Source organism: Hoplias malabaricus, chromosome 7 (genome assembly GCF_029633855.1).
Source record: "Hoplias malabaricus isolate fHopMal1 chromosome 7, fHopMal1.hap1, whole genome shotgun sequence".
Taxonomy (NCBI): Eukaryota; Metazoa; Chordata; class Actinopteri; order Characiformes; family Erythrinidae; genus Hoplias; species Hoplias malabaricus.
The window spans coordinates 17153821-17181801 of NC_089806.1; the positions used below are offsets into that span (position 1 = coordinate 17153821).

General features: G+C 38.2%; 1 protein-coding gene across 2 annotated transcripts in view; it reads right to left on the reverse strand.

Annotated features, from left to right (window-relative positions):
* Positions 1-620: 620 nt before the first annotated feature.
* LOC136702302 (1-phosphatidylinositol 4,5-bisphosphate phosphodiesterase beta-4-like) overlaps positions 621-27981 on the reverse strand; it is a 95007-nt gene continuing 67646 nt past the window's right edge. For both annotated transcript variants that reach the window (XM_066677306.1, XM_066677307.1), the window contains 23 exons: positions 27736-27826; positions 27379-27468; positions 25787-25884; positions 25571-25663; positions 25171-25321; positions 24084-24168; positions 22859-22983; positions 19760-19811; positions 18659-18761; positions 18107-18271; positions 12747-12951; positions 9143-9231; positions 8890-9040; positions 8130-8179; positions 7929-7994; positions 7502-7617; positions 7334-7409; positions 6898-7073; positions 6174-6275; positions 5988-6045; positions 5335-5421; positions 5131-5167; positions 621-3344 (listed from right to left, as the gene is read on the reverse strand). In XM_066677306.1, the coding sequence (XP_066533403.1) occupies positions 3256-3344; positions 5131-5167; positions 5335-5421; positions 5988-6045; positions 6174-6275; positions 6898-7073; positions 7334-7409; positions 7502-7617; positions 7929-7994; positions 8130-8179; positions 8890-9040; positions 9143-9231; positions 12747-12951; positions 18107-18271; positions 18659-18761; positions 19760-19811; positions 22859-22983; positions 24084-24168; positions 25171-25321; positions 25571-25663; positions 25787-25884; positions 27379-27468; positions 27736-27826 (2355 nt within the window). In that variant the 3' untranslated portion in view covers positions 621-3255. The remainder of the gene's footprint in view (positions 3345-5130; positions 5168-5334; positions 5422-5987; positions 6046-6173; positions 6276-6897; positions 7074-7333; positions 7410-7501; positions 7618-7928; positions 7995-8129; positions 8180-8889; positions 9041-9142; positions 9232-12746; positions 12952-18106; positions 18272-18658; positions 18762-19759; positions 19812-22858; positions 22984-24083; positions 24169-25170; positions 25322-25570; positions 25664-25786; positions 25885-27378; positions 27469-27735; positions 27827-27981) is intronic.

A 27981-nucleotide genomic window follows, 5' to 3' on the forward strand; every position in this document is an offset into this window, starting at 1 on the left:
ACATCTGTGGAAAAAAAACCCAAAAAATGTTTGTGGGAAGTATATTTACTAAATGTAATTTTCTGGGCATTTTCAAAACACTGTTACTTCTAATAAAGTAGGACATATACATTTTTTCTTAACTACATTTTGACATTCATTGATTTTTTTTGCTTATGTTCTGTTTGTTTAGTGTTTTTGACTGATTTGGAGACCTGCCACTTTCCACTCTTTACCTTAGGTTAACTTCCCAAAAACTGGAAAACATCCCTTCAGATTTTATGCTGGTAGAGGCCTGTTGTAGTAAGAAGCTTCACTGACATTCAATACATGAGTTTTTGGGCCTTTTTTTTCCTCTACTGGAGACTAAAGTTAGAAGTAAAAATAATATAATGACCTTCACTTGAATGTAGATTGTGGCAACGTCCCCAAACTCATGGAGCACAAATGCATAATGTAGAAGGCGTTGTTTAAATTCATGCTTAAAATATTACAACTACTTGCTTTGCAAAACATAATGACATGAATCTTTCATTGTAACATCTGCCTCTTATGAACAGAATATGCAATTTACCGCTGCGAGGTTACGCAACACAGATGACCAGGCTGTCACAACAGGGGGGTTCATTTAACACCTGGATAGTTTATTGGTACACGTACTATAAAACGGTATTAAAGTAGCAGGATAACAAGAGTATTTATTAGCATTTTTCATTGCTAGAAGTTTGACAAATACAATATAAATACAAAAACACTCACAGAATGCTCCACCAACTAGCTGCAGATAGCTCAGAAAAAAACAAAACAAACAAACAAACAAACAAAAAAGCAACATTGTTCTGCAAAAATAATCTGCCTTTTTTTTTGCAAACTATAGCAAAAAGATCTACATGAAAGTCGCGCAACATTCAGCTAGTGCAAAAAGCCTCTAAACAAAGAAATATAGTCTTAAACTACACGCTAAATTTTATAATATTTGTATATTTAAATATTTATATATTTATATATATATCTGTATATAAATAAACCCTTATTTTGGCATTTTTCATTTGTAAAATAATTTAAACGTCCTACCAGACACTGAGTGGCACATTTGTAAGCAATGAATTTAAGTTAAAAAGCACTTTGCTTATTATTTCATTGTAGATATGTAGTGAAAGTATAATACGACAGGGACCAGTTATGGCGAGGAATGAAGACATAAAAACAAAACAAAACAAAACAAAACAAAACCAAAAAACCCACAGGGGAAAGAAAATAAGTTAGTGGTTGATAAGTGGCAATCCCATTACCAACATGTACACACTGTCCCAGAGCCCTTGTAGAATAAGCATACCGTTCAACCTTTTGGTTAAATTAACTACGTACATTCCAGTATATACAATATACTCTCTATTTACTAGCAAGTAGATTTCAACAGGAGACATCATTTAGTAAGAGGAAAACAAAGTGGCGTTGTATGTCAGTGTAACAGGCTAGAAATCAAAATAAAATGAAAACAAATGGTGCGGTGTCTGTTTTAAAACCCACAGGAGAAGCTGCCTGTTTTACTGCCTCATGTTCTTCAAGCAAAAAAATAAAATAAAAAGATTTCTGGACAACAAATGAACCCCAAGTTCAAAATGAACCCCAAGTCCAAAATAAAGCACCTCTTCTTCTAAACCCTCAACCTTCACTGCATTCATTTCAATGATTGTGTCAAATCCCTGTAACTGGTAGGTGGGTTTAAAGGGAACATTTTCTGATTGTTGATTAAAAGCATTCAATGAGAAGAAGTGAGTGAATTTCATGGAGAGAAATTCCAACAGGGACCTGGAGGCTCTGAGTTCGGTGAGGCTCCAGGTAACTGTCTGTGAGGAGTCTGGTGTGCTGATTGGTAGGTGGATTGGTGACTCAAAAGTGTCCGTAGGTGTGAGTGTGTGAGTGAAAGTGTGAGTGCATGTGTTGCCCTGTGAAGGACTGGCGCCCCCTCCAGGGTGTATTCCTGCCTTGCGCCCAGTGAATCTGGGTAGGCTCTGGACCCACCGCGACCCTGAACTGGATAAGTGGTTACAGACAATGAATGAATAAATGAATTTCCAACAGTGCTGGGACACCTGACACAGTCTAATCTCACACTTGTCTGAGGGTTTTTTAGTTTGGGGTCCCTCATGGAATGTCAACATTGCTGCTGATCTAACGATGTTAACACGCGGAAGGAAAAACTGTGTAGCAGCAGGTACAGTACAGTGTCATTAAATATTGGCAAAAAAAAACACATAAAAAGTGCCATTTCATAAAGGAACTGCTGAAACCAAAAAGCTTTACCTGATGATGAATTAAAATAAAAAAATAAGGTAAAACAGTTCATTTGTTAAATCTATGTCCTTAAAAAAATAAGCAGAAGGAAAAGAAAATGTATTTTGTTTGGAAAAAACAGAACAACAGTGTAAGAACTACATTGACTACTTTGTTTGGTTTCACTCTCACCAGACCTTCACGATCCTCGATACAGTGTTCAGACATTCAGCTGTACATTCTTACCACAGGGGAAAAACCAAGTACATTGCTACGATTCCAAAATAATCCTTTGACGGCCTACCATGTATAAAGTGCTCAGGATATTTGACTCAACTTCTTGTGTAGCGATTCGTTCACAAAGTTGTGCTCACATAAAACAAACTAAAAATCTTCTTTTTTTCAGGTATACCTCTATGTGCCTGGTGCTGCTACTATAAACTAGTACCATTGAGACAGAAGTTAAAAGGTTTACAAAGAACACTTTGGGTTCCGTCCATCGTGGGCCACCATGGCAGGGGGATCTGGAGAGGATCTGATCATGGAAGTGGCCTGTGGTACTTTCGGCAGATCCACGAACGAAACGATGACAGAGGCTGCGGCAGAATAACGGTGCCAGATGTGGCTGCCCATCTTGGAGTTGACCACTCCAGAAGGATGCATGACCACTGTCCCACAATTCTGTGTCAGCAGCGAGGGCAGGGTACAGACGGAGGTCCATATCAGGGGTGGTGCAGATATAGGGAAGGTGTTGAAAAAAAGGGACTGGGTTTAAAAAAAACAAAAAAAAACAAGGGTGCCCAGGATCAGCAAGCAGTGGGGAAGCAGGGCTTATGAGGAATAATAATTTTGGTTCCATGCTTGATGGAGCTCTGCAGGATTCAATAGAATTCATTGGTGGTTCAGAATGAACAGGACATTTGACTGCAGGTGTTCAAATGAAGAGCTGGGTGTGGTGGCGTACAGGAAGGAGTCACTCTGTCTCTTTCTTTCTGTTTATTAGTTGATGGGGGATGTGGTTACACCACTGTTGCTGGCCTGCGGTCCATCTCCGCTTCCAGCTTCACCATCTGTTGCATGTCCTTGGCCTGGAAGGTTCACATAGGCACACACCTTTAGGTATTCACTTTGACCCTCTATGGTCTTCTCTCATGCTTATAAACATCTTCCAAACATCTGTGTTTGTCTTTGTTTCTACACTCATGCACCATTCTCTCAGCTCCACTGACCAGACAGGAGCACTTAGTAGTTCTACAAGTTATTCCATGGTCAGGACCCCCACAGAGCATGTATGATTTGGGTGGTGGATGATTGTCAGCACTAAAGTGAGTTGTGCTGGTACAAATGGATTAGACACAGCAGAGCTGCTTGAGTTTTTAAAAACACAGTGCCCACTCACTGTCCACTCTGTCAGACACATCTACCTTGTTGGTCCTCCTTGTAGATGTAAAGTCAGAGACAGTAGCCCATACATTGCTGCACAGTTTGTGTTGGTTGTCCTTTAGTCCTTCTTCAGTGGACACAGGATGCTTTTGACTGGATATTTTTGGTTGATGGACTAATCTCAGTTCAGCTATGACACTAAGATGTTTAAAAATCCAAGCAGCACTGCTGTGTCTGATCCACTCGTATCAGTGCAACACAAACACAACACCACAACAATGTCACTGCAGTGCTGAGAATGGCACCACCCAAATCATACCTGCTCCATGGTGGTCCTGACCATAGAAGAACAGGGTTCTAGGAAACTAAAGGTATGCAGAGCATTAAATGAACTGCATTCTTTAGTTGAAGAACTACAAAGTGCTCCTATTTGGTCAGTGGAGCTGAGAGAATGGACAGTGAGTGTAGAAACAAGCAGGTGGTCATAATGTTATGGTTGATCTGTGTAAATAGATGTTCAGAACATTACTTTTGCTGTGTGGTTTTTAGTGAATGTCTGATGTAGAAGGAAAAGCTAGCATCTCTTTCCTGGAAGCTTATTAAGATACTGAAGCTATGAAATGACCTGCAGGGTTTTGACCACTGAACCTGCATCAAATCCAAACTGGACCTGCATGTTATTGGACACTAAATTATAGAAAACAGCTCGGGTAAAGCTGTCCAGCACAGGTGACCCCAGAGGAGTCCAATTTTAATATCTCTGCTGGGACAAGCCCAATAAGAATGGTAACAACTGGGACGTAAGCAGTCAAATCTTTAAACTGTACTGAGTTTGAAGTTGAAAACACATTGTCTAATACAAGCTTCCCAACACTACTAACATTTGACGACACCTCAAACAAAATGAATCAGCACAAGGTGATGTTTCACATGCATAGTAGGCAATGCAGAGGAGTTTTGTCCTATTAAAAAGCAGGTGCTGAAAACTCTCCCTAGGTATTTGCTTGGTAAAGCTGTATGAGTCAGGGTAGTGAATGACTCACTGTTTAACAGGACTGCTGACACTCCAGAGGCTGAATCTAAGAGTCCAGTGTTCTGTTTTATAACACTACAGAGCTCTTTCACTTACAAAATGAAGGACCTGGTTTAGCTGTTTCTCTTTAATCTTCCTAAACCGCTGATCCAAAATGATTAAGTACTTTTAGAGTCATTATGTTTATTCATAGAAATAGTGAGTCTTACTGGAAATATCTTCACAAAGCAGCAGCCATGTTGAAGCTGCATTCAACCCTGATAAATATAACCCAAATCAACATTTTTACAAAAAATCCAATCTCATTTTCTGTATCTAACAGTTTTGCTGCAAAGTATAAAACATTAAAATGTTATAAGGCAATAATGTCTGTCCAGTTGTACAGGTAATCAACTGTTTTGGGTATAGAACAAAGACTGAAAAGACAAGAAAAAGAATGGGGGAATGAGTGAGCCTACCTTGACACTGAGAGTTTGCATGATGTGATTTCAAAAGCTGTGCAAAAAAAGCAAATCATATGTAAACAGATGGGTTCAGTGAATACGTGTACAATGTGTGAGTCATGGGCGACAAACAGAAACCAAAAGAAATGAAACAATGGGAGGGTTTCAAATCTATTTCATAGCATCTGTAAATCATCAGACAAAAGTCATAGTTCATACCTGTTCATTGAATTTCTCCAGTTTCTCTAACTGCTCACGCTGGGATTTCTGTAGCTGCTCCAGCTCTTTTGAGTGCTTCATAGCCAACTACGGGGTCAGAAACAATTCATAAATTAATGGAGAGTATATTCAAAAGCCCAAAATATATATTTTAAATGTTTGTTTTCTCAGCTTATATTGTCACTCTTTATATTTGTTACATTTGGGTACTCAGCATCAGTGTTCATTCATTCATTCATTATCTATAACCACTTATCCAATTCAGGGCCGTGGTGGGTCCAGAGCCTACCTGGAATCATTGGGCGCAAGGCGGGGAATACACCCTGGAGGGGGCACACAGGGCAACACAGACACATTCACTCACACACTCACACCTACGGACACTTTGGAGTCACCAATCCACCTACCAACGTGTGTTTTTGGACTGTGGGAGGAAACCGGAGCACCCGGAGGAAACCCACGCGGACACAGGTAGAACACATCAACTCCTCACAGACAGTCACCCGGAGCGGGAATCGAACCCACAACCTGGAGCTGTGTGACGCCACCGTGCTGCTCAGCATCAGTGTTATTACCAATAAACCTACTTCTTACCAAGAATGTTTTGTTTTGTGAATTATCTATGATTATTAAAGAAGGAAGATAAAACTGACCCTTTTTCGTTCCTCAAGGAACTTTTTCGTGTTACTGCTGTTCAACTCTCGCACCCTCCTGTGGGGTTGTGGTAGGCGGGACAAAAAAGAAAAAGAATTCTATTATATGTCCTGTAAAGCAAATGAATAAAGTACTGAATGACATGTTAAACATCACACAGAAGAGTCTGGAAAGTGTCCATGTACCTCTCTCTTTCTGCCTTGTTTTTGATGCTCTTGTCCTGGCTGATGGCCTTGCTATTCTCCATGGATGTCTTGGCCTGGTTAGCCTTCATTTCTTTGCTTTGTCTGTGTAAAAGTGTTGAAAGAAAACTCAACATTCAATTCCATATCTGGCTGAACTCATGTTTTGGTGTTTACCATATAAATAAAAAAATAAAAAAATAAACAAACAAACAAAAGGAGAGGCTCAACAGTCACGACTCAATTTACAACTCGAGTCACTTCAGATCATTTCTAGTGCTTGAGCAAGTTTAATTTGTAAATGATGCTAATATAATCAAGGGTCATTATATCCCTTGAGATGCTCCCAAACTGCTGCAAATATGTAGTGCTGCTGGCAGTGTGCTAGAGATATGGCTAGAGCTTAGAGTTTAGCGGAATATAATTAACAAAGACACAGGGGTTTAAAACAGATTTCAGTAAGAGCTTTAGTATGTTTCTCTGCAGGCATCCTCCCACAGTTAAAAGGATTCATGCAGTCATAATGTTCAACAAAGGAATGGGAAATAAAGCTGCCAGGAAGTTCAGAGTATCGTCAGTGTGAATGATAATTCCATGTAAGAGGTGGTAAGGAGATTATGAAACTATTGATAATATTTCAAAAGGAGAATCATATCAGGCCAACTGAAGCTTGTTTTCTAAAACCAATGTAAAAATAGCTTTAATTGCAACATACCCACACACTCACCGTTCGTGGACAAGTTTGAGCTGCAGGGTCTGTTGCTCTTGAACACTGGACAGCAGTTTCTTTAGATGATCACACTGCTGCATCACATGGGCGTCCTTCATTTCCTGCTCCTCTGTGCTGTGAGAGTTAAGCATCTCAGACCACTCCTTCGTGTGCTGGGCTACAATATCCTTCACCTGGACAAATACCATTTTTTTTCATGATGACCATTTAGTTCTGTTAATTTGCAATAATCATTTTGATACAAGTATTCTTATAAAAACCTTCCAAAAAGAGGTACTGAGCTGGCATTTGTAATCACTCAATATTGTTTCTTTTTTGACATTCAATTCAATATGTGAACCAGTGATCTACACCCTGGATCAACTGCTTCTAAGTACTCTACCATCTTGATCCATGGTCAGCACATATATCAACAAGTTGTGGGGCAGTCTACCTTTGCTTTGTGGTCTGACGAGAGGTTCTCCACTTTTATTGCAGTCTCCTTTTTTAAATCAGAACAGTTGTTTTCTCTGCGTTCAAGAAAACCAGTGATAAAGAAGTTACCAAATGCATAATGCACTTATTTGACAGGTAAACATCCTTCCTTAAGCAGTTTATTTACCCCCTCTTCTTGATTGCTTTCTCTAGCAGCTTCTCCAGTGTAAATTTTTCTTTGTCATGCTGAGCCACCATCTTGTCCACTTGTGTGCAATGGGATTTCTGCATGGCGTTGTGTTCCTGAAATCAAGATGTTCAGCTTGAACTACTAAAGAAACACTTATTATAAGACACACACAATCTTCTACACAGAGAAGGAAACAGAAAGTGTGTTCTAATACCATAAAGAAGGTGAACTTCACTGAGCAAAACAACCATATTAGCAATTCTAATGAGCGTCTGCTGTTGGGCCCTGGATCAAAGATGGGCAAAATGGCCTTTGATAACATCAGATGACAGGATGTACTTACCAAGATTCAGTCGTCATGTAGAGAGAAGGACAAAAAGAATTTAGCCTTAAACTTAGAAAATGCATCTTAAAGAATACTAACCTTTGCATGTCTTTTCTTCAAAGCATTCAGCTCTTTCTGCTGCTTCTTTATCAGTTTAACATATAACTGTGGAAGGAGGACAGGGGTTAATGAGACCTTCATGAATTTACAGCTGATTCATTAATCAATAATGTAATGGTACCATCACCTAATCACAATAAGCAATGAACATTAATGAAAAATCAAAAAGGCAATACTTACTTTCATCTGTTTCAGGTCCTCAATCGTCACCTGGTTGACCAGTGAAGAATCTGAAGATTGGATATAAAATATGGAATGCCAATCAGACATCATGGAATAATGTGATAACACAGTGCTGTAAAAAAATCTGATCCTTTTTGTATTGTTTTATATTTGCCATATTTTCAACACTGTAAAAAAGAAGCATTCCAAAAAGGTGTTTATTATTATGTGATTATCAATTGGCTGGAGTAGAATTAAAAATACTATATGCATGACAATATTTCAGTGGGAAGGTAAAAATGTAGTCAGTGACTTTGTTAAGACAATTTAACATAAGAGGCATATGTTTACTCACATATGTCCAAATGTTTGCAGAGACCTGCCCATTCAGAATTTCTTTTGAAATTAATCATAACAATCGCTAGTTTGTCCCTTCTTTGTTGTTAAACAAGCACCACCTTTGTAATGAAGGCTTTGTGTAGACGCATTATTTAAAAAAAATTGTGTTCTTTGGGGCCTTTATTCAAACCAATGCTGGGCACTGGGCATGATGACCTTGGCAAAAATCATGAGCTGCAACTCCAAAATGTCTCATTCTGTCAGAAATGCTTCATTAAAGAGATTACAAATGCTATGAACCACTCAATGGCTCTGTGAGTAAATTAGCATCAAGTAACTTCACTAACTAGAAGGGGTGTCTGGGTTATAGTGTGTGGCTATGTATCCACTGAGGGGCTGTTGTTTTTGTCAGTAATAAAGCTATACTCATTTGACTCACCTTTCTTGGTTTCACTGCTGTTGTTCTGAGTGGCAGTAGAGGTCTGGGCCATCTCAGAGCTGGTCTGAGGAGTCACATTGGCCTTCACCTGATTCATTTTGCCCTTCTTGTCGTTCTTGGAGTTTTCATTTGGCACATCTGCAATGTCACTCTACAGCAAGGGAACACATTTTTATAGCACAGGATGGGCATTCACTGAATGGAAAGCATCTTCACAAATAAAGGCAGGGATTAGTCTTGTAAATAAGCTTACAGTTTCAATACCAAGCGCTCTCATTTGATCTGCCCTCTTTTCAGCTATGGAGAGGAATTTCTTTGGGTCAGAAAGAGCATCCACGATTGCTGGAAAAGGGACAATCAGAGAGATCACAAAATGAGCACTGACACCAGTAGAGTACAAGAAATTACAACAAACCAACAAACAATTACTTGTAGGTGAAATGTATTTAATTGTTGAGAAAATAACAAATAGTATCTTTTTAAATACAAAATGCAAATACAGAAAGAAGTGCATAAATGCATGAGATTAGAATAAATAAAACAAGGGTGTATTGGGACTATTCCTTCTTTCCTTACAGAGTACCTTCATGAATAACCTGTGGTCTTCATTAGGTTGTGTGAGCTAGATACAGACCAGTGCTATGGACTGAGCAACAACACAATGGGGACAGCTGAGATACAATGACCACAGCCGTACACCCACACTCAACAGCCCCCTCACAACACACAGTAGCAATGGACTCACTATTCATTCAGCCGATGCTAATGAAACCCACATATTCATGCATGTTATTATAACCTCTGAAAGGTTAGATTATGAACATCCATCAGGCTCTGCCAAAGGAACAAAGGGCAATAGGGGTACAGGCTGAACACAGCTCATATCACTTTTGTTTTTTTGTTTTTTTAAAGGATTTTATTTTAAAAATAATCAGAGTTTCAAACATCAGTTTGAAGTCTAAAATACAACACAAAATACAAATCGATTAAATCTGTAGTTAAATAAAACCTACAACTAAACAAATATTGTTTACAGTGAAATAATATGCACTGCATTACACAGAGTAATAACAGCATTTCAATGTTTGGCTTAGCAGTGAAACATTATAGCCTACTAAACATGAAAATTAAAAGTTACACCAGCCTGGTCTCCATTGAGCACCTGGTTCTTTAAGCTTTTTCTCTGAGTTTTATTAAGAATTTTAGTTTACAGCCCTCAGTGGCCAATTTACATTCAGCAAATAAGACAGGCAAGTACATGAATACAGCCTGTGTAAAATGACATGTTTTGTAAGTGACAGCACCAGGGCTGAGGATTTTTCCTCTGAAAGAACAGTGTCCCAAAGATACTGGATTCAGTGTAATCCATGGAGGATTAATACAGCTAGGGTTTATTTCGACATAAACTTAAGAAACTAATCCCGTCGTCTTGTGGAGCAGCGCTGCAAGCTGCGGGGGAGCAGCGGTGGGGCAGGTGGAGTCAAAGGTGTGGAGGAACTGCATGTTCGCAGATCCATGCGTTTCAAATTAAATAAAAGGTGTAGAGTTAGTTCTAAAACAGTTTAAAAGCATTATGGGAATTTGCTTGGAAATAATATCCAAACATGGAATTTTGTTGAATTTCTGTTTTTTTTTCTTTTCCAAGGTATGTTTTGACAGCGTTTAACAGAGTTTAACAGCAATTGGTCATAATATGAACATGGTTTTAACATCTAAGTAAAAGAAAATAACAAAAAGAAACAGGAAAAATGAAACATATTTTATATTAGATTATAAAATATGAAAATAAACAAATTAATAAAAAAATAAAAAAGAAAGAAAGAAAAACATTTTTAGAACATTGCATTAGCTGTGTTATGCTCTAATGTAAGATAATGCATCATAAGAGGGGAGGAAGAAGTGCCTTGCTATAAGTGATGCATAGGTTAGTGTATGGATATTCTGAAGCAACACCCAATAAGACAATAAGAGGTGGAGGCTCTATGTGAACATTAACAATCTCTGAAAAACCTTCAAGAATTGATGTCCAGTGCACAGATATGTGACCAAAACATATGAAACAGTGTTGGATTTGTTTGTTTACAGTGGTCACAAATAGGTTTTGTTAAATGGTTGCAGTGTTCCACCTTAAATTGTAGCACACTATGTCTAGTACTGACTGAGGAGGAGTGTATTTGAGAAAGTATACTGTCTCATATTTCATCCGATAGTGTCAAATCTAAGTCATTTTCCCAAACATTTTTCATTATATTAATACTGGAGGTACTTCTTTGAGATATTATAGAATACAGATTTGAGTTCACCCCCAGATTCCTGGGATTAATATCTAAGATAATATCCAAAGTGGTACATGTTGGTGGGGCTGGGAATTGAACAAAATGATAGTAGTTGAAGGCACCTAAAAAGTCTGATGGTTTTAATTGAAACTCACTTTAAACTTGTTCGAATGACATGAATGTCTTATCTTTGTAGAGTGTTTTTAAACTTGTGGTGCCCAAATTTATCTACCTTTGAAAAGAGTAATCTCCTTGTGCAGCAGGAAAAAGGTAATTGGATGTTATTGGTGCTGATATAGGCATACAATACAAGCCAAAACATTTCCTGAACTCTGACCAAAGTTTTGGCAGTTTTTAACCAGCACGACATTCTGACAGTGGTATGGTGGAGTTAGTGGTAATGGAGAACAAAGCAGAGATTACAAAGATGAGGGAGCACAGCTTTGGATCTCAATAAGAAACCAGGATGGAGCGTTTGTGTCTGAGGTGTTTGTTAACCAATAGAGTAAAGTTTTAATATTGGCTGACCAATAGTAGAATTTCTAAATTAGGTAAAGTCATTCCTCTGTGTATTTTTGGTTTAGCAGAGCTTTACGGATTCGAGGAGATTTTTTATTCCAGATGAATTTGAACCTCCAGTCAGTTTGTACGTTACGGGAACAAATCTCATAATAGGTGCTTTAAGAACAAAAGTGCACCAGAGAGTTAGTGGGAGTCAGCAGAGGCCAGTGGCTTACCCACATACATACACATCATCTGGACAAATCTGGGACATGGCCAAAGTGCAGAGATGCTCTATGAATACAGCAGAGAACTGGGGACTACAGAAGCTTCAGTGCCAGAGCTGGTCTTTGAAATTAAGACTAAAATCTTTATTTCAATCTGGAGCGAGACGTTTATTCAAAGTTATTCAAATAGCTGTAAGCCAAGACAGTTACCTATGTTAAAATCAAATATGGGGATTTAAAAATGCTGTTCTAAAGGTCTCTGACTCAGCTTCATGCAGCCTGCTGTGTTACAGTTTGTGTCCAGTGTGTGAGTGTGTGTGTGTGTTTGGGGTTGGGGAGTGGGTGGACGCAGTCACTTTTAGGTTTTATTCAGCTCTTCAATAGCACCTTTAACACAAGCCCACACAACATGCCACATGAAGTTAAGACCAAAACGGCAATTAAAAGAGGCATGAGGCAGTGTAGGACTGATTTAGCTCCAAGTAGACAGTACAAAATGTGTGTGCCCTTTTTTTTAAATTTTATACTTATTAAAATTTTGAAGGTGTTTAATAAAAGTAATTTATAGTCTTTTATAGGTTTGCACTGAAAATGCCTTTTTACAGTTTGGCATTCCTGAACCTGTCAGTGAATCTGTGTTTACTGATGGAATAGAGAAGTCACAAAAAGTTCTTCAAAAAGGAAAAGTAAAAAATATGTATAAATGTACTGCTAGGTAAATTTGAAATGAATACTTACCATGGCCTTACATTTTTAAAATGTAACTTCAGACAAGGCTATTAGTGACTTGTTTCTGAGTCCTTTCAGAGTTATGTGTGGGTGTGCACGCATGTGTGAGAGACTGCATACTAACCGCCAAAGCCATCAGGTACATAGGTCTTGAGGACAATGTTGCAGAAAATGGTGGGGAGAGAAAGGGGCTTGTTGCCTTCGTTCCTGAGGGAAATGTGTCTGTAGCCTGCCTGCAGGCCGTCCAGTGGCAGGATCCTTTGACCAATTAGCTTGTTATTGTCATCATACACAGCAATCCTCAGGACTGCCAAGTCTGGAAGGATGACCTAGGATTATAAAATAAGAAAAGGGCTGTAATCTAATCCACACTGCACAGGTAACTACTAGTGATTCGTTGAACGTTTGGGCTAAAGGGCAGAAGCGTAGGGCCTTTTACTGGAGTGAAAGGAGACAAATTCGTAATACCCTTAAACTCATAATAACTGTTAAATAAGCCTTTGATTGATTATGTATTTATTCCTCCACATAACAGGAAGGTTGCAGTATCTACACATTGTCACTGTGCATTCTTTCACTTGAGAACTGCAGGGATGCAGAACCATCAAGTCCAATCTCCTGTAAGGGCTTCCATCAGTGGAGTGAAAGGTGTTGACCTGTATCAGTCAGTATAAAATGGCACTAAAGAGACACAAGCTTAGCTTGGCATTAAACTGCACAAGTCATGTGGCACCAGCAACAAATGCAGCAGCATAACTTACACTACAACCATGGATACTGCCACAAAGATTGCAACCCTAATCCTTCTGTCCGACAGGCTTTGGAAATTTCTAGCTATATAGAGAAGTAGCTGCAGGCAAGCCACAATGCTTTATCCTGTTGCTCACGTACAAAGCCTTATATAAACTTGCCCCTTCCTACCTCTCAGACCTTCTTTAGCCCTAAAGACCCACCCGCACCTGTAGATCTTTCACCACTGGCCGACTATCTAATCTTTGCAGCTTAGGAGACTAGGCTCTGTGTAAAGTCCGTTCCCTGGTTCTGGAACTCTTCCTTCACAAATCCAGCAGTCAAACTTTTTCTCATCTTTTAAAATTCGTTCCTGTAACTTGTAAGCATCTTTGAAAAGCGCAATATAAATGTAATGTATTGTTATTCAGTCTGAATGCATTTTTATATACAGTGAAACCTTGACTTACGAGTGAATCAACTTACAAATTTTCAGAAATATGAGCCATCACTCCGTGTGTTTTTGCTTTATGATGCAAGCCAAGATCTGATTTACGAGCGAGCGAGTTTACGTCACCTGCCACTAGGTAGCCCATCGAGCATTTAATTCACCTGGTTATTCGCTGTGCAAGCAATCATCTGATCTTCAAGGTAAATACACTTAATAAAACCAGTTTATTTCTTTACATTCTTTTATAGGGGGGCACGGTGGTGCAGCAGGTAGTGTCGCAGTCACACAGCTCCAGGGACCTGGAGGTTGTGGGTTCAACTCCCACTCCAGGTGACTGTCTGTGAGGAGTTTGGTGTGTTCTCCCCATGTCTGTGTGGGTTTCCTACGCATGCTCCGGTTTCCTCCCATGTGGGTTTACTCCCACATGTTGGTAGGTGGACTGGCAACTCAAAAGTGTCCATATGGGTGTGTGTGTGTGTGTGTGTGTGTGTGTGTTGCCCTGTGAAGGACTGGCGCCCCCTCCAGGGTGTCTTCCTGGCTTGCGCTCAATGATTCCAGGTATGCTCCGGACCCACCGTGACCCTGAACAGGAAAAGTGGTTACATATAATGAATTAATTAATTCTCTTTTATAAATTATTTGTTATTTATAGAGTACCTTTTTCTTATTTAAAAAAGTGGTGTGTTTTTTGGGGGCTGGAACGGATTAACAGAATTTAAATTTATTTCAATGAGGACATTTTATTTGATATTCGAGCAAATTGAGTTATGAGCTCGGTCACAGAATGAATTAAACTCGTAAGTCAAGGTATTACTTTACTGGGAAACCTTCAATTAATAGTTTGCTGTAAAATCTAAGTTACATTGCTACATCTTTCCCCAAATGTAACTGATCAACCAAGAAATTTATGTCGTGTGTTTGGATCATAGTAATGCATATGGTTAACCACAGACTGGCACTTCATAGGTTCTATGTTCCCAGGAATGGCAAGGATATTATCCTGGAAAATGAAAATAATTAGAGGTTGATTCACAATGGGATCTTGTGGATTCCATTTCACACATTGACTTGAGAATGTAATCACAGCTGGCAATACAGTCTGTTACATTTTTGTTACACATCTTTGCTTGAAGAGGATATTATTATTTGGGCAAATTTTACATTGTTAGCTAACAGTTGTTTTGGAGCAAAGAAATATTTAGCCATAAGCAGAGTAAATTAAGAAGTTGGAATGTAATCAGTTACTTAAGATTTCATAATTGAAAATGCAGCGCAGTTGCATGCAGCGCAGTGGTGTTGCCACCTATGCTACAGAAACCCGCCTGGCAAAAAGAATGTCTGAAAGTTTTGGTGTAGAGCTTGCACAAGGCTAGTCAGTATTTATAAAATGAATTACTTTTTAACAATACCTTAGAGCACCAGGCTAAAAAAAGCAAACAGAAGAGGAAGAAAAAGGAAAACCATGTCAAATAGATTTTTCACAAATTATTCCTCTGTGAGGAGTTGGTGTGTTCTCCCCGTGTCTGCGTGGGTTTCCTCCGGGTGCTCCGGTTTCCTCCCACAGTCAAAAAAACACAGGTGGGTAGGTGGATTGGCGACTCAAATGTGTCCGTAGGTGTGAGTGAATGTGTGTGTGTGTCTGTGTTGCCCTGTGAAGGACTGGCGCCCCCTCCAGGGTGTATTCCCGGCTTGCGCCCAATGATTCCAGGTAGGCTCTGGACCCACCGCGACCCTGAATTGGATAAGCGGTTACAGATAATGAATGAATGAATGAACAAATGATTCCTTCAGTTTGATCAGTAACAGTTACAGGATCATAGATGTGATCCATATCTGAGCATGCACTGCTCAATGTACTTTCCACTTCATAACCTGTATGCAAGGACATACACAAGTGAACTTGACTCTGCAGTTACACACCGCTACAGAACAGCAGATAAGATCAGAACTGTGAAGAGTAATGAGACGGAAAGACAAAGAGCAATAGAAAAATAAGAAATCTAGAAAATGTGCAGAGCGTGAAAAGGTAATTTACCTGAGCAATGTTCTTTAAAAAAATGTGCATACTGCAGTAAATCTGATGAGTGTATATAAACCAGGGAGGTGTGAAGGTGTGTGTGTGTGTGTGTGTGTGTGTGTGTGAGAGAGAGAGATTTACAGAGCATTTGTTTAGAGTGTTCTTTTTATTTAATTTCTCTGGTCTGTATCTGTGTTGTTGTGCTGTATGTGTATGGATTTTTCTACTGCTTTATTTTGTAGTTATCACTAGGTAATGCCAGCACAGAGAGGTGTGTGAGACTATGTGAATGAGGTGGTTACAGCTGCATTCGAGTTAACGGCTTTAATGGCTGTCTGAATACTCCTGATACCTGAGCAATATTCATTGCTTTGGAATACTGTAGGGAGTGGGCTCTAAATTATACAAATAACATTATACAAATATACAAAAGAAACATCAATGCTACATCATTAGGAATTCCACGGCTATACAGGATTTGGGAATGTATGTTTACATGTTTATAGTATACAGTAAGTGTTAGAAGAAACAGGAAATTTTGCTGTCTGATGCATAGTTTGTTTTAACATATTTGTGTGTGTGCTAGCAGCAGTGAAGACTGAGGGAGTGTAATAGGGGAACAATAGTAGAGATAATGATTTTGGTTTTGTGTGTGTGTGTGTGTGTAAGTGATGTGGTTATAGCAGATATGTCAGCTTTGTGTGTGTAAAGTGGGTCTGGGTGCTCACATCATCGCAGTATGCTTCTATAGATATGTATGTGTGTGTGTGTGTGGGGGGGGTTAACAGCAGTTAATGTGTGTGTGTGTGTGTGTGTGTACCCAGAGCAGGCAGCACTGCGGCAGCTGTGATTTATGGCCTGTGCTGGAGTTTCAGTGTCATGGCTGAGAGGCTCTACCATTCTGCTAACCTCAGCATAATAGCCCTGTTCTTTCTCTCTTTCTCCCGGCCATTGAAACAGCCAGTGAATGAGCCAAACACTACAGTAAGGTAGTGAGAGTTATTCAGAATGGTTTTAAATAAATGATACAATTTCACAATAATTGTAATCAATATCATTCTGAGACAAATGTAAAACACTTTGTAAGACTATGTAGGCCATATAAGCATTTAGGCATTGTTGTGTAGAAACAAACTATGTTATATTCCAGTGGAATAAGACAATGCCATAAAAATATTTTAAAAATTCTGAATATTTAGAGTGAACTCAAAACAATCTCATAAAACGTTTGTGACATGTAGCTCTCTCTCTCTCATTCTTCTATTATTTCATTTTCCTTTTCTCTGTTCCTGATCTTCATTCTGCTGTCCTTTGTTTGGTTTTGTTCTCTCCTACAGTGTTCTGCCTCTGATAATAGCAGCGTCACATTCATCTGCTTCATTTTGCTCATTGGCTCCAACTCCATGACCTTTACTTTTATTTCTCATCATCTTCCTTTATTACTCCTTTTAAAAAAGGTTCTGCTGCCTCCATCTAGCACTTACACACTTCTTTTAAACATGCTCTCTCTCTTTCTCCTCTTCTGTTACTTCTCCTTTTTAGTTACCTCTCTGTGAGTGTTTTCTTCTCTCCCTCATTTGTATCTCCTTATTTCATCCAGCAATCTTTTTAAAAGGATTCCACACATAAGATGAATCACCCCTCTGTATGACAGCCTGCGTTATTTTCATAAGTCTCAATAGTTCAGTCTCAGGAGTTGGTTGCATTTTCTGCTGCTTATGACTAAAGTCATTTCAAACATTCAGTGATGCGGAGGTTTGGACTTTTTTGAAACACTGTGGTTTCTTTATTTGATTTTACAGCTTTAATACCATATAGAATCACTATAAATTCAGTTTGTAATTATGACTACAGCATACTGTAACTGACATTTATAGACATAACATGTCAGAAACCAATTAGAAACAAGTAACAGGACTATGAGAGCAGTGGGTGAAAATAAAGTATGCACCTTGTCTGGTGCTGGTCCTTGCCATTCTCCTTTGTTTTCAAATAAAGAAGTGGATAACGGTTCCACTGTGCTATAACCCTTTCCTCTGTCCAAAATTAGGTCTTGTAAATGCTAATGTTGTTGCATATTTCGTCTATTTATCTTGAAATACTGGCATTCCTGGAACATTGCAGGGTCGGAGCTAACTGTAGTACAATAGACAATTAATACCCGATTGTTAAGTGCAATGACAAAATGTCCTTTACATTTTACATAGCAAGTATTGCTTTTTTGAATGACAAACCTAATTGAATTTCAGTAAAACTGTCTCGGTGTGATGAAAGTAAAGGCCCCCACCTTTCTGAAGACGAATGGTTCCTCGTTGTAGGCTGGATTCAGGCCGTTGTTCATCACCATGCGGGTGCGGAACTCTTTGCGGATGGTATCAGTGGGAAGGCCATACATGTCCACTTCCACATAAGTGCCAATCTTCTTATCTGATAAAAACTGACCTGAGAACACCTGAGATAGGCAGATATACAGAAAGTTTGAACATGTGAGTATCTATATATAAAAAAGCAACTGGACTTTTTAAAGTGACACTGCTGAACCTTTCTTCATTTAAAACTAAATATTAAATACTATTTCAGGCAGTTAAGCACAAACCTTTAGATTAAAATGTAAAATTATTACATTTAAAAGTATGAAAACATGCAATCATGCTGGGGTGTCTAGAAATGTCACTGTTACTGTAAATATGACAGAATAATGGTTGTTACAGTCACCAGTTACAGATGATGAGGTAGATTGTCCTATTAGAGATTGTGGATGCCACTGAACACTCATGTTTGCTAAAATATTAAGCAACCGACTGCAGAAATACAATGTCCAACTATCAAATGCTCTAACCTGCACACTACAGGTGGCAGCAATGACCCCGTCTACTGGCGTCTCAGAAAAGGGGTCAAACATTCGGTCAGATCGCCGCATGAAGTCTGGTTTCAGCAGGTACCTACAAACCATGCACAGAGAAGAAACAGTTTACTGTCTCACACCAGCTGCAGCAGGACACACAGCTATCTATTTATTTTATTACGGTCTTGTGAAAACGTTAGGACGCTCCATGAAAACCTTTGTCTTTTTGAACATTTTTAAACATATGGACTTAGCTTCATTTGAACAGTACTGAGAGACGTTCCTTTTAATTCTACAATTACAAACACTCAAAAGTGCCATATTCATGTTTATTTTCTCAAGAGACTCTAAGACCATTCATTTACAAAATCATGTAGATAATAATTATCCCTATTCTGCTTCCCATAATTAATATTACAGGCTTTATTATTATTTATTATTACTTCAAATGTTTTAGCGAAAAACGACAAATGCAAACGTCTGTCTTTCTGAATGCTAATGTCCATTATTTAGTACAGGTGGACAGCAATTTGGAATCTAACATGAATAATATTCGATCTTTTTAATAAGGACTTTCTTGAAAGCTGTTAAGAATTAAATTCAAACCTAACGTCTGCAGTGGTGTCACGCTGATCTATGCCTTTAAGGCAGGTGTTAATTATTTTTCTGATTAATTGTTCAGAAGATTAATGACCTAATATTTTTCCCATTAAAAAAAGGTGCAGATTCTCAAACAAAGTATCACACACTCCCACAAACAGAGCATTCAATCTGACAGCTCCTGCTTCCTAACGATGGGCTTGCACTCCTCTGCACTTCTACAGTACAGAGCAAACTTAGGCCCAAAGAACTAAAGAGAGTGTAAATCACAGGGGGCTGTAATCCTCAGAAAATGTATTCCCTCAGGCAGAGACTTTAGATGGGTGATCTCCATGCAGAGGACAGCCGTGTGTATGTGTGTGTGAGGGCTGATATTTAGTGAGTGCTCATTTGCGCTAATGTAGATTGTGGGTATGGGCTGCCCCTGGCTATGTCTAATGAGATGTGACACACTTTAATTGATGAGTTTTGCTATGACGAATCTCCCACACTCACCCACACGCTCCGTTATACTCAAACTTCCCCTGGTTCAGCTGCATGGCCAAGTCTGCAGATACAGAGAGAGATGACAGAGCCTTAATAAGCTTTATTTTGCTAAGTTTAAGGACTGTTTGAGATGGATTAGTTTTTGAAGGGGTACTGTAATTTAAGTGATTACTGGGATCTCTAAATATAATCCAGTGAAAATCTGCAAAATCAGACTAGACAAGTAAAATTTTTTGTGTCATTCAACCTGTAAATCCCTCAGTAAATTTAGGTTTGTTGAAACTGACATCCAGTAGGAATATGCAGTGTTTTTAATAGCATGAGAAGTATTTTATATTTTGCTAATCTCAAAGATCATAGCAAGTAACTCACATCTATGGACACTATTACAAGGCCAATCTACCCACCAATGTGCGTATTTTACTATGGGAGGAAACCCATGCAGGTATGGGGGAGCACACCTAATAGACCCAAGGTGTGGTTTGAACCCACAGCCCCAGAGCCAACACTGTCCAACAGAACAGTGTCCATTGTCAACTATCAAACTGATATCTGAAATGAATCTTAAATGTCTTTACAAATCTCCAACAAAAACATCTCCAGAGCTCCTTCAGTATAGCACCAACACGAATAGCTGGACTATCATCTCATGCATTACAGGAAATCTAAATCTAGTTAAATGCACTTAGTTCAGAGCAGCTGTTTTGCAACATTCAAATGAACATAAACTGTGTCATTAATTACTGGCTATGTTTTTACAAAGCTAAACGTAGTACTGCCATATATAGTAGGTTGCCATATAGGTGCACTAGCCAATAGTAGCACTAAAGAGTCTTATTTTGTGGTTTATTTTGCTCAATTTATATAAATGTTTTATAATTTTGATTTTATATATAATATATTACACTATGTTTATCATGTACAAGTTTAGTATCTTTATTTCCAGCCATCTTTCCATCATTTCCACATATTTCCACCACACACTCTCTATTTCCAGCAAGTTCACCCTTTCCCCTGCCCCTTAAATAATGTATTCAGCTTGTAGTAAAGACTCAGTAGATTCCAAAATGTATTTGTTTCTTTAAAAAATGAATATAAATATACATCATATAAAAAAATTGTAGTCATATTTAATGCATTATATATCAAAATAAAACAAAAGCAAACAGAGCACAAAGCCTGTATCTGACTGAAATTTACAGGAATGCTCAGCGTGACTTTTGATATATATTAAGAACATGACTTAAACATATTTCTTTTAGCAATACCATCAGAACAAATGTACTCTGTGCCTGAGAAAACTGCACTCCAGTGACTCCCTAACAGCCATTACTCTTCTCCATCTTCATGTGCTCTGATATGAAAACATGGCAGGTTTCGGTAAGTGTTAAGCACAAACAGTGTTTTATACTGTGAATACTATACCACAGAATGCTGCTCAAAACCGAAGTGATAAGAAACTTAATTAAACAAAAGTTAAGACAGGAAGCATTTTCATAAACAGAGCCATGTATTACATGAGCAGGAAAAGAACCGGACACTTTATCAATGTGGTTCTATGTACATAAGGAAATATTTTACAGTAAGAATGGTGACCTTTACATAACAAATCTTTGCTTTGGGCAACAATATTTCCATTTGTAATAAAGATAAATATAGTCAATTTTTATTAGTAGTAATTTGTATTGCTGGAAGTATAACATCAATGTAAGCAGTGTAATTAGGATTTTGTCAAAACCAGTTTGCTTGTGATCAGCATATGTACCATACTAATACACTTCTGGATTATACCAGAGTATTCAGATTTCAAGTGTTGAAAAACAACTTTGCCTCACTGCCTAAAAGTGATATAGAGATGAGCAACCTAACAGCACACCAGGCCTCTGTAGATTCTAGGGCTGTCCATTGTGTTCAGGGGCAGAATTTGGAAGCGTCTCTCCAATCATTCAGTAGTTATTGTAGTTCCTACTTTGCTAACAGAGTGCTCATTTATCATTTAAGATCATTGCACAATCCAGTACCATGTAACACTATGATCATACCTAGAGTACAATTGTGATCATGTAAATGAGTCTTCCTGCTCTCTGAAGTTTACAGATTGATCTTTGTTTCTGCACCAATAAACAAAACTTCATTTCTCCTGTTTCACTTTTTCACTTTATAGCTTCACAGGAGCCATATGTTCTGAGCTGAGTGGCATCTGTTAAACACTTATTTGGGTATGAGTACATGTGTGTGTGTGTGTGGCCTTTTGATGGGCCAATTGTTTATTTAGGCTCATAAAGTACAGTCTATTTAAACCACTATCTTCATATTAATGGAAGCTTTCAGTGTAGAATGTTAGTGCTGTGATGATGATATTTGACAGAATAAAGAGATTTCCAATGACAAAAAAACATTTAACATAGATCATAAGGGATACAGTTACATAAAAAAGTGATGTTTCAACACATGCCTATACCTGATAAAGGGCTAATTTAATCTTCAATAAATTTTCATTAATATGTATTGTCTACTGTCTACATTTGTGTGTTTAGTGTTTTTTAAATTTTTTTTACAATTCTGAATCATAATCCTGAATCTGAACTATGAACTATCTGAAAAGGATTACTTGTCCAGACTCCTTAGCAGATGATAGTAATTAAACATTTACTACTACTTCTACTGATACTGTGATTAGTATTTGAACTTTTAAACATAAATACCACAAAGTTTTTACCTGTGCTGCATTTCTATGCACATTTTCAATGTTAGATCAAATCAATGAGGTACTAAGGTATACTCGTGTTCACATGAGGGGAACTTCTATGGTTTGTACAAAAATAAATCAGCAAATAAATAGTAGATTTTTTGATGAGGGCTGTTTCCATGGTAACTTGTCAATAGGCAATGGCCTCATTTCCAGTACAAATTTAGAGCGTGTGTCTCGTAAAACTGTAGTTTTCTGTGCACAATTTGATGCACACCTACTGGTCACCATTCTCAAGTATCAAAATGTCTGTAAATTATGTTCTTCATTCTGTGTCCGAAACATGTATATGGACATTTCATGTGTTCTTAGTGCTAGGGTTGCCGTGGCTCTGGCAGTGCCCAGGGGCAGAGCTATACCTGGGGTCTGGAAGTTCAGAGACACCATCTGGCAGCCAGCGTTCCAGAAGATCTGAGGCATGTAATTACTGGAGTCCACACGGCCTCCTTTGGGGTAGATTCGGCTCATCTGCCGCTTGTTGTAGCTGTGCGTTGGCCGATGAGGAAAAGGCACACAGGGAGGAGCATGCAAATGGGCAATGCAGTTATTTATAACTCACAACAGCAGGGGTCCTTGCTATATTCCCAAGAGAAAGACTGGCAGCTATGACAGAGCTATAAAAGTCAGTTTTAAAAAGAGCAAAGGTTTTAAAAGTGGGAACAAAATGGCTTCTTTGACTTTCCTCACAGGGGAAAGGACTTGGAGGACTGAAATGGCTGTGATGACAAAGAAAGGCGTGCAATATATCCCCAATTTGTTTCTACTCTCTTATTTCATTGCGGATAATTGAATTAAGAATTAATGCATGTACACCTTCACTACGCAACAGTGCCACCACTTGGACAAAAACTAGGCACAAACATTTTTCAAATTCTGTAGCCTGCACAAGTTTGGAAAAGTGACTCGTTGGTCAAAAATTATAATATAGACTTCATATTTTTGTATTATATTATATATTTTCCTGGACAAAGTTATGCTATTTATAACATTTTTTCATAAATAAATAAACACACATACAAATATCCCTTCAGGACTACTGATGTATTATTAAAATACATACTAATATTGCGTCATTGCCATTTTGATATTTTTCCTTTTTTTTGGTCAACATTTAGAAACTCCAGCTGCCCTTCAGACCGTGCGAAAGTTTCATGATAAATGGAGGATTAGTAATGGTCCAGAATAGTTTGGCATGAACTCTTCCTAATGTAACTTCTGAAATTATTTTTCCATCCAAAGGTTTCTGTGCCAAAGAGTAGTGAATGATTTATTTAAATGGTACTCTTTTCACTGAGTTCTCCCTCTTCGTAGACATTTCATATTCATACTTCATGCAACAAACAGATTCAACTGAATGTATGGCTTGATTAAACCACTGTCCACATGGTGGGGGAGTATAAGTTATTCACTGTTAAAAGTCCCCTGTGACTGGACATGAACAAATGTTGTCTTGAATTAATAATTGTTCTTCAGGCAGCCGTTAGTTCTTAACTCACAGCTCTTGGAAACACCTGGTGGTGAACTGTATAATTAAAAAAATGTCTGGATATAGTATTGGTTGCTTTCAGCCATGCAAAAGGATACTTTACAAATTCAATGGCGTTGGTCTTCAGGTAGCCCAAGCCAACAGATTCATTGAAGGATGACATGTTGTGATGGATATTTTTTTCTGAAAATAAATAAATAAATTCACAGAAACATGTCAAGATCAAGTGTTTTATGTTTACAATGCTACCACACTTACATCACTAAGTCACTGTCCACTCATTTTATACTTTTATTCAACCATTGTCTGTGTGAGCTCTGAAAAGTGTGCTCTGAAATTGCACAGGCTGAATGAAGCAGACTTTTGTCTCTTGAGAGATTTTCCACAGTTGTCTTCTGTTTGACTGTAGCTTAATGGAATTAATTTAAGCTTATGTGACAACTGGTCTGATATAGAACCATTCAAAGTTAGCAATATATTTATGTCAATCACCTTGAAAAAGATAATGTCTTACAGCGCATTCAGTTTCTAAAGCCCTCTGGGGATTAAATGTGTTTATCAGGGGTATGTTTGTACTGAAACACTTCTGCTCAGTAATAAAACTTCTGAATCAGGACAGAATTAACAGTTTCTTTCAGCCTGCCAGTATTTCGTATATTGGTGTAGTGTAAAACACTGGTTCTCAGTACAATGTCATAGAGGTACATTGGCCATTTCCAGTGACACTGGGCAAAATTTAAATAAACGTAAAATGCAATAATGTGAAAATCATTTAAACCCTATATTTAATTGAATTTAGATAATATTTCTAATTTTGACACTGAGAAAAATGATTATTTTTTAAAACATTTGCCCATTTTTAATGTGATACCAGCAACCTGTTCCAAAAATGTGCAGGATACACATTCTTTTGGAACACTAAGCATTTTTGTGAGTCGCTCTGGATAAGAGTGTTTGCTAAATGCTTTAAATGTAAATGTTAATGCTGGGACAGGGGCAGGTTTACAACTGTGTTGCACCATCTCTTCTTTTAACAACATCTTGTTCAAGTTTAGGAGCTTATCTGTAAACCTAATATACTGAATATGACAAGGCAAAATGCTCACTCTGTGCTTTTAGATCAATACACATTTTATATACTGAGAAACCAGTGTACACTGGCTTTAAATTAGTATTAAATTGTACCTTCTGCAATGTCAAAGCTCTGGAATTTGACCGGCTGGGCGTAGTTGACCATGGCAGAGAGGTAAGGGTGGATGTTGGTAGTAGCTCCTTCATATTTATACGAGGCAATCAGCTGCTGCTCAGCATCTGCATCCTCAGCAGAATCCACACCCTAAACCAGAACACCAGCAGAAAACCTTAGCTATTTCACTATTGGTTTACCTATAGCAAAAGTAAATCAGGAAATCCCACAATTAACTTTCTTTTGGGATTATATATATTGTTTTATTCTTTACATTATGACTACTCTCAGCCATTCAGTGTGTAGGGGCATTAGTTACATATACACATATATATATATATATATGTTCATATGAGACCCAAAACATTACTCAGCAGTGCAAAGACTGAAATACTAGACCTTCTTCTTGTTATCAAGATCCGAAGCCTCTGACACATCCGTTGCGTCAGCTTCTGTTGCCTCAGAGATCTCTGTGATTTCGTCATCAGTAATCTGAGAGGAGGTGGTCAAAAGACAAGGAAAGGAAAAAAACAAACAAACAAACAAAAAACACACATCAGCCCAAGATTCTTATTGCGTATAAGTCTAGGTGAAGACATTGAAAGGCAGACCCACCTTCTCTTTCTTTACATTGTTGTCCTGTGTGTCTTGTTCACTGGGCTCTTCTGACATGTTGCGGGTTTTTGTCTCTGAGTTGACTTCTTTGCTGTCAGCTGTTAAAAAAAAGCACTGGCTTTAGAACATCGCCTTTAAAACACTTCATTTCCTTTTTTTTTTGTGTGTGTGAGATAGATGTTTGAAATTTGGATTTGTATCATACATTTATTTATTCAATGTACAATAAAAAAAAACTAATATTGCTAACTAATATTGTTTTTGGAACACATCTGCTGCCCTTTATATTGTGTGCAAGTTTCCGTGGGAGGAAACCGGAGCACCCGGAGGAAAACCATGCGGACACGGAGAACACACCAACTCCTCACAGACAGTCACCCAGAGCGGGACTTGAACTCACAACCTCCAGGTTCCTGGAGCTGTGAGACTGCACATTACCTGAGGCACCACCATGGCGCCCTACAAAAACTGTTTTATTTAATTTTCATTCATTCATTATCTGTAACCACTTTTCCAGTTCAGGGTCACAGTATGTCCAGAGCCTACCTGGAATCATTGGGCGCAACGCGGGGCGCCAGTCCTTCACAGGATGATGCAGACACACACACTAACACCTACGGACACTTTTTTTAAGTCGCCAATCCACCTACCAATGTGTGTTTTTGGATTGTGGGAGGAAACCGGAGCACCCGGAGGAAACCGGAGCACCCGGAGGAAACCTACGCGGACACAGGGAAAACACACAGGGAATCGAATCCACACTCCAGGTCCCTGGAGCTGTGTGACTGCGACACTACCTGCTGCGCCACCGTGCCGCCCTTAATTTCCATTAAAATAAAATATTTAGGTCTCCTTTTGTAATTATTTTTTAATTATAGGTTTCATTTTGCCACAATGTGTACATGAGCTCAGTAACATTTGTGATCAACTCAAAAGGGCTATTTCTGCAAATTAGCTTGAAAAAAATTGACTGATTGGAATGGAGGGCGAACACTACATTAAGAATATTAACCTCTTATAATTACAAAAGTAAAAGACAAATAAAGCTAACTTCATTCAATGCCCTTTAAGCTAAAGGTTTGCATTTTCTATCAGACTAGTATCAGCTGTTACAGAGTATAACACTGCTGACTGGCTCATTAGTAAAGCTTGTGCTGAGTCAAGGCTTATGTAATAATTGGTGTTGCTGTCAAAAATGACACAATCACGGCAATATGAGTTTCTACCTCATGAAGGGTTGCAATAACTCAGTAGAACAGATCATTTTATACTTGCATTACACGACAGTGATATAATTAAATTGGCTAGGTGTAGCTTTGGGAGATATGTTTAACATTAGAGAAACGATGTGTCTCTAAGCTGTTCTTGAAACCTGGTCTTTCTTGTGCAAAACCAAATTTTTTTGTCTCCAAACATTTTATTTTTTGCATATTGGAAATATGTCAGCTCTGTCAGTTAAAATAATATCCATATCAATGAAGAACACTGGACAAAAAGCAGGTCAATGATAAGCATTAGTTGATAACTTTATGCAATGAGAGTCAAACTGTATGTGTTTCTGAGTCATAGCAAATTGAAAAGCTGTAGCTTACTGTTGTCCATGTCTTCTTCGTTCTCATCATCTCCTGCTTGAACACTCATCTCACCCGCCTCCATGTGTCTCTTAAACGACTCCAGTTGCTCTGTACACACACACACACACACACAACAAGGTCAATTAACATGCAACATTTTTTTACTACTGGCAATGATATTAATCTACACATATGTTCCGATATTGAATGTGGGAGTAGTTTCATTTCAGACATCTTGAAGTGATTCAAGTGCATCCAAGAGCACAGATGCATAAATCTTCAGCCAGAACACCAGGGCTAACACATTTAGGAAATGTGGGAAAGTCTATCAAAATAAGAATAAAGATGCAATCCCAATACAATGACGGTACTTACTCTGCTCAACTTCAGGTTTTAAACGTTTGTTTTTTATAAGGATTTTTCTTTTGAGGTCATTAGGCGAAGGAAGAGGACGACCAGGCTCAATCTGAAAATAAATAAATAAATAAATAAATAATAATTAAAATAAATAAATAAATAAATAAATTCTACATTACATTTTTATACCAAGGGTTTGATCATTCTACAACAAAGCAAACAGAAAAAATATTCATGTGACCTAAAAAATATAAATAATGAACA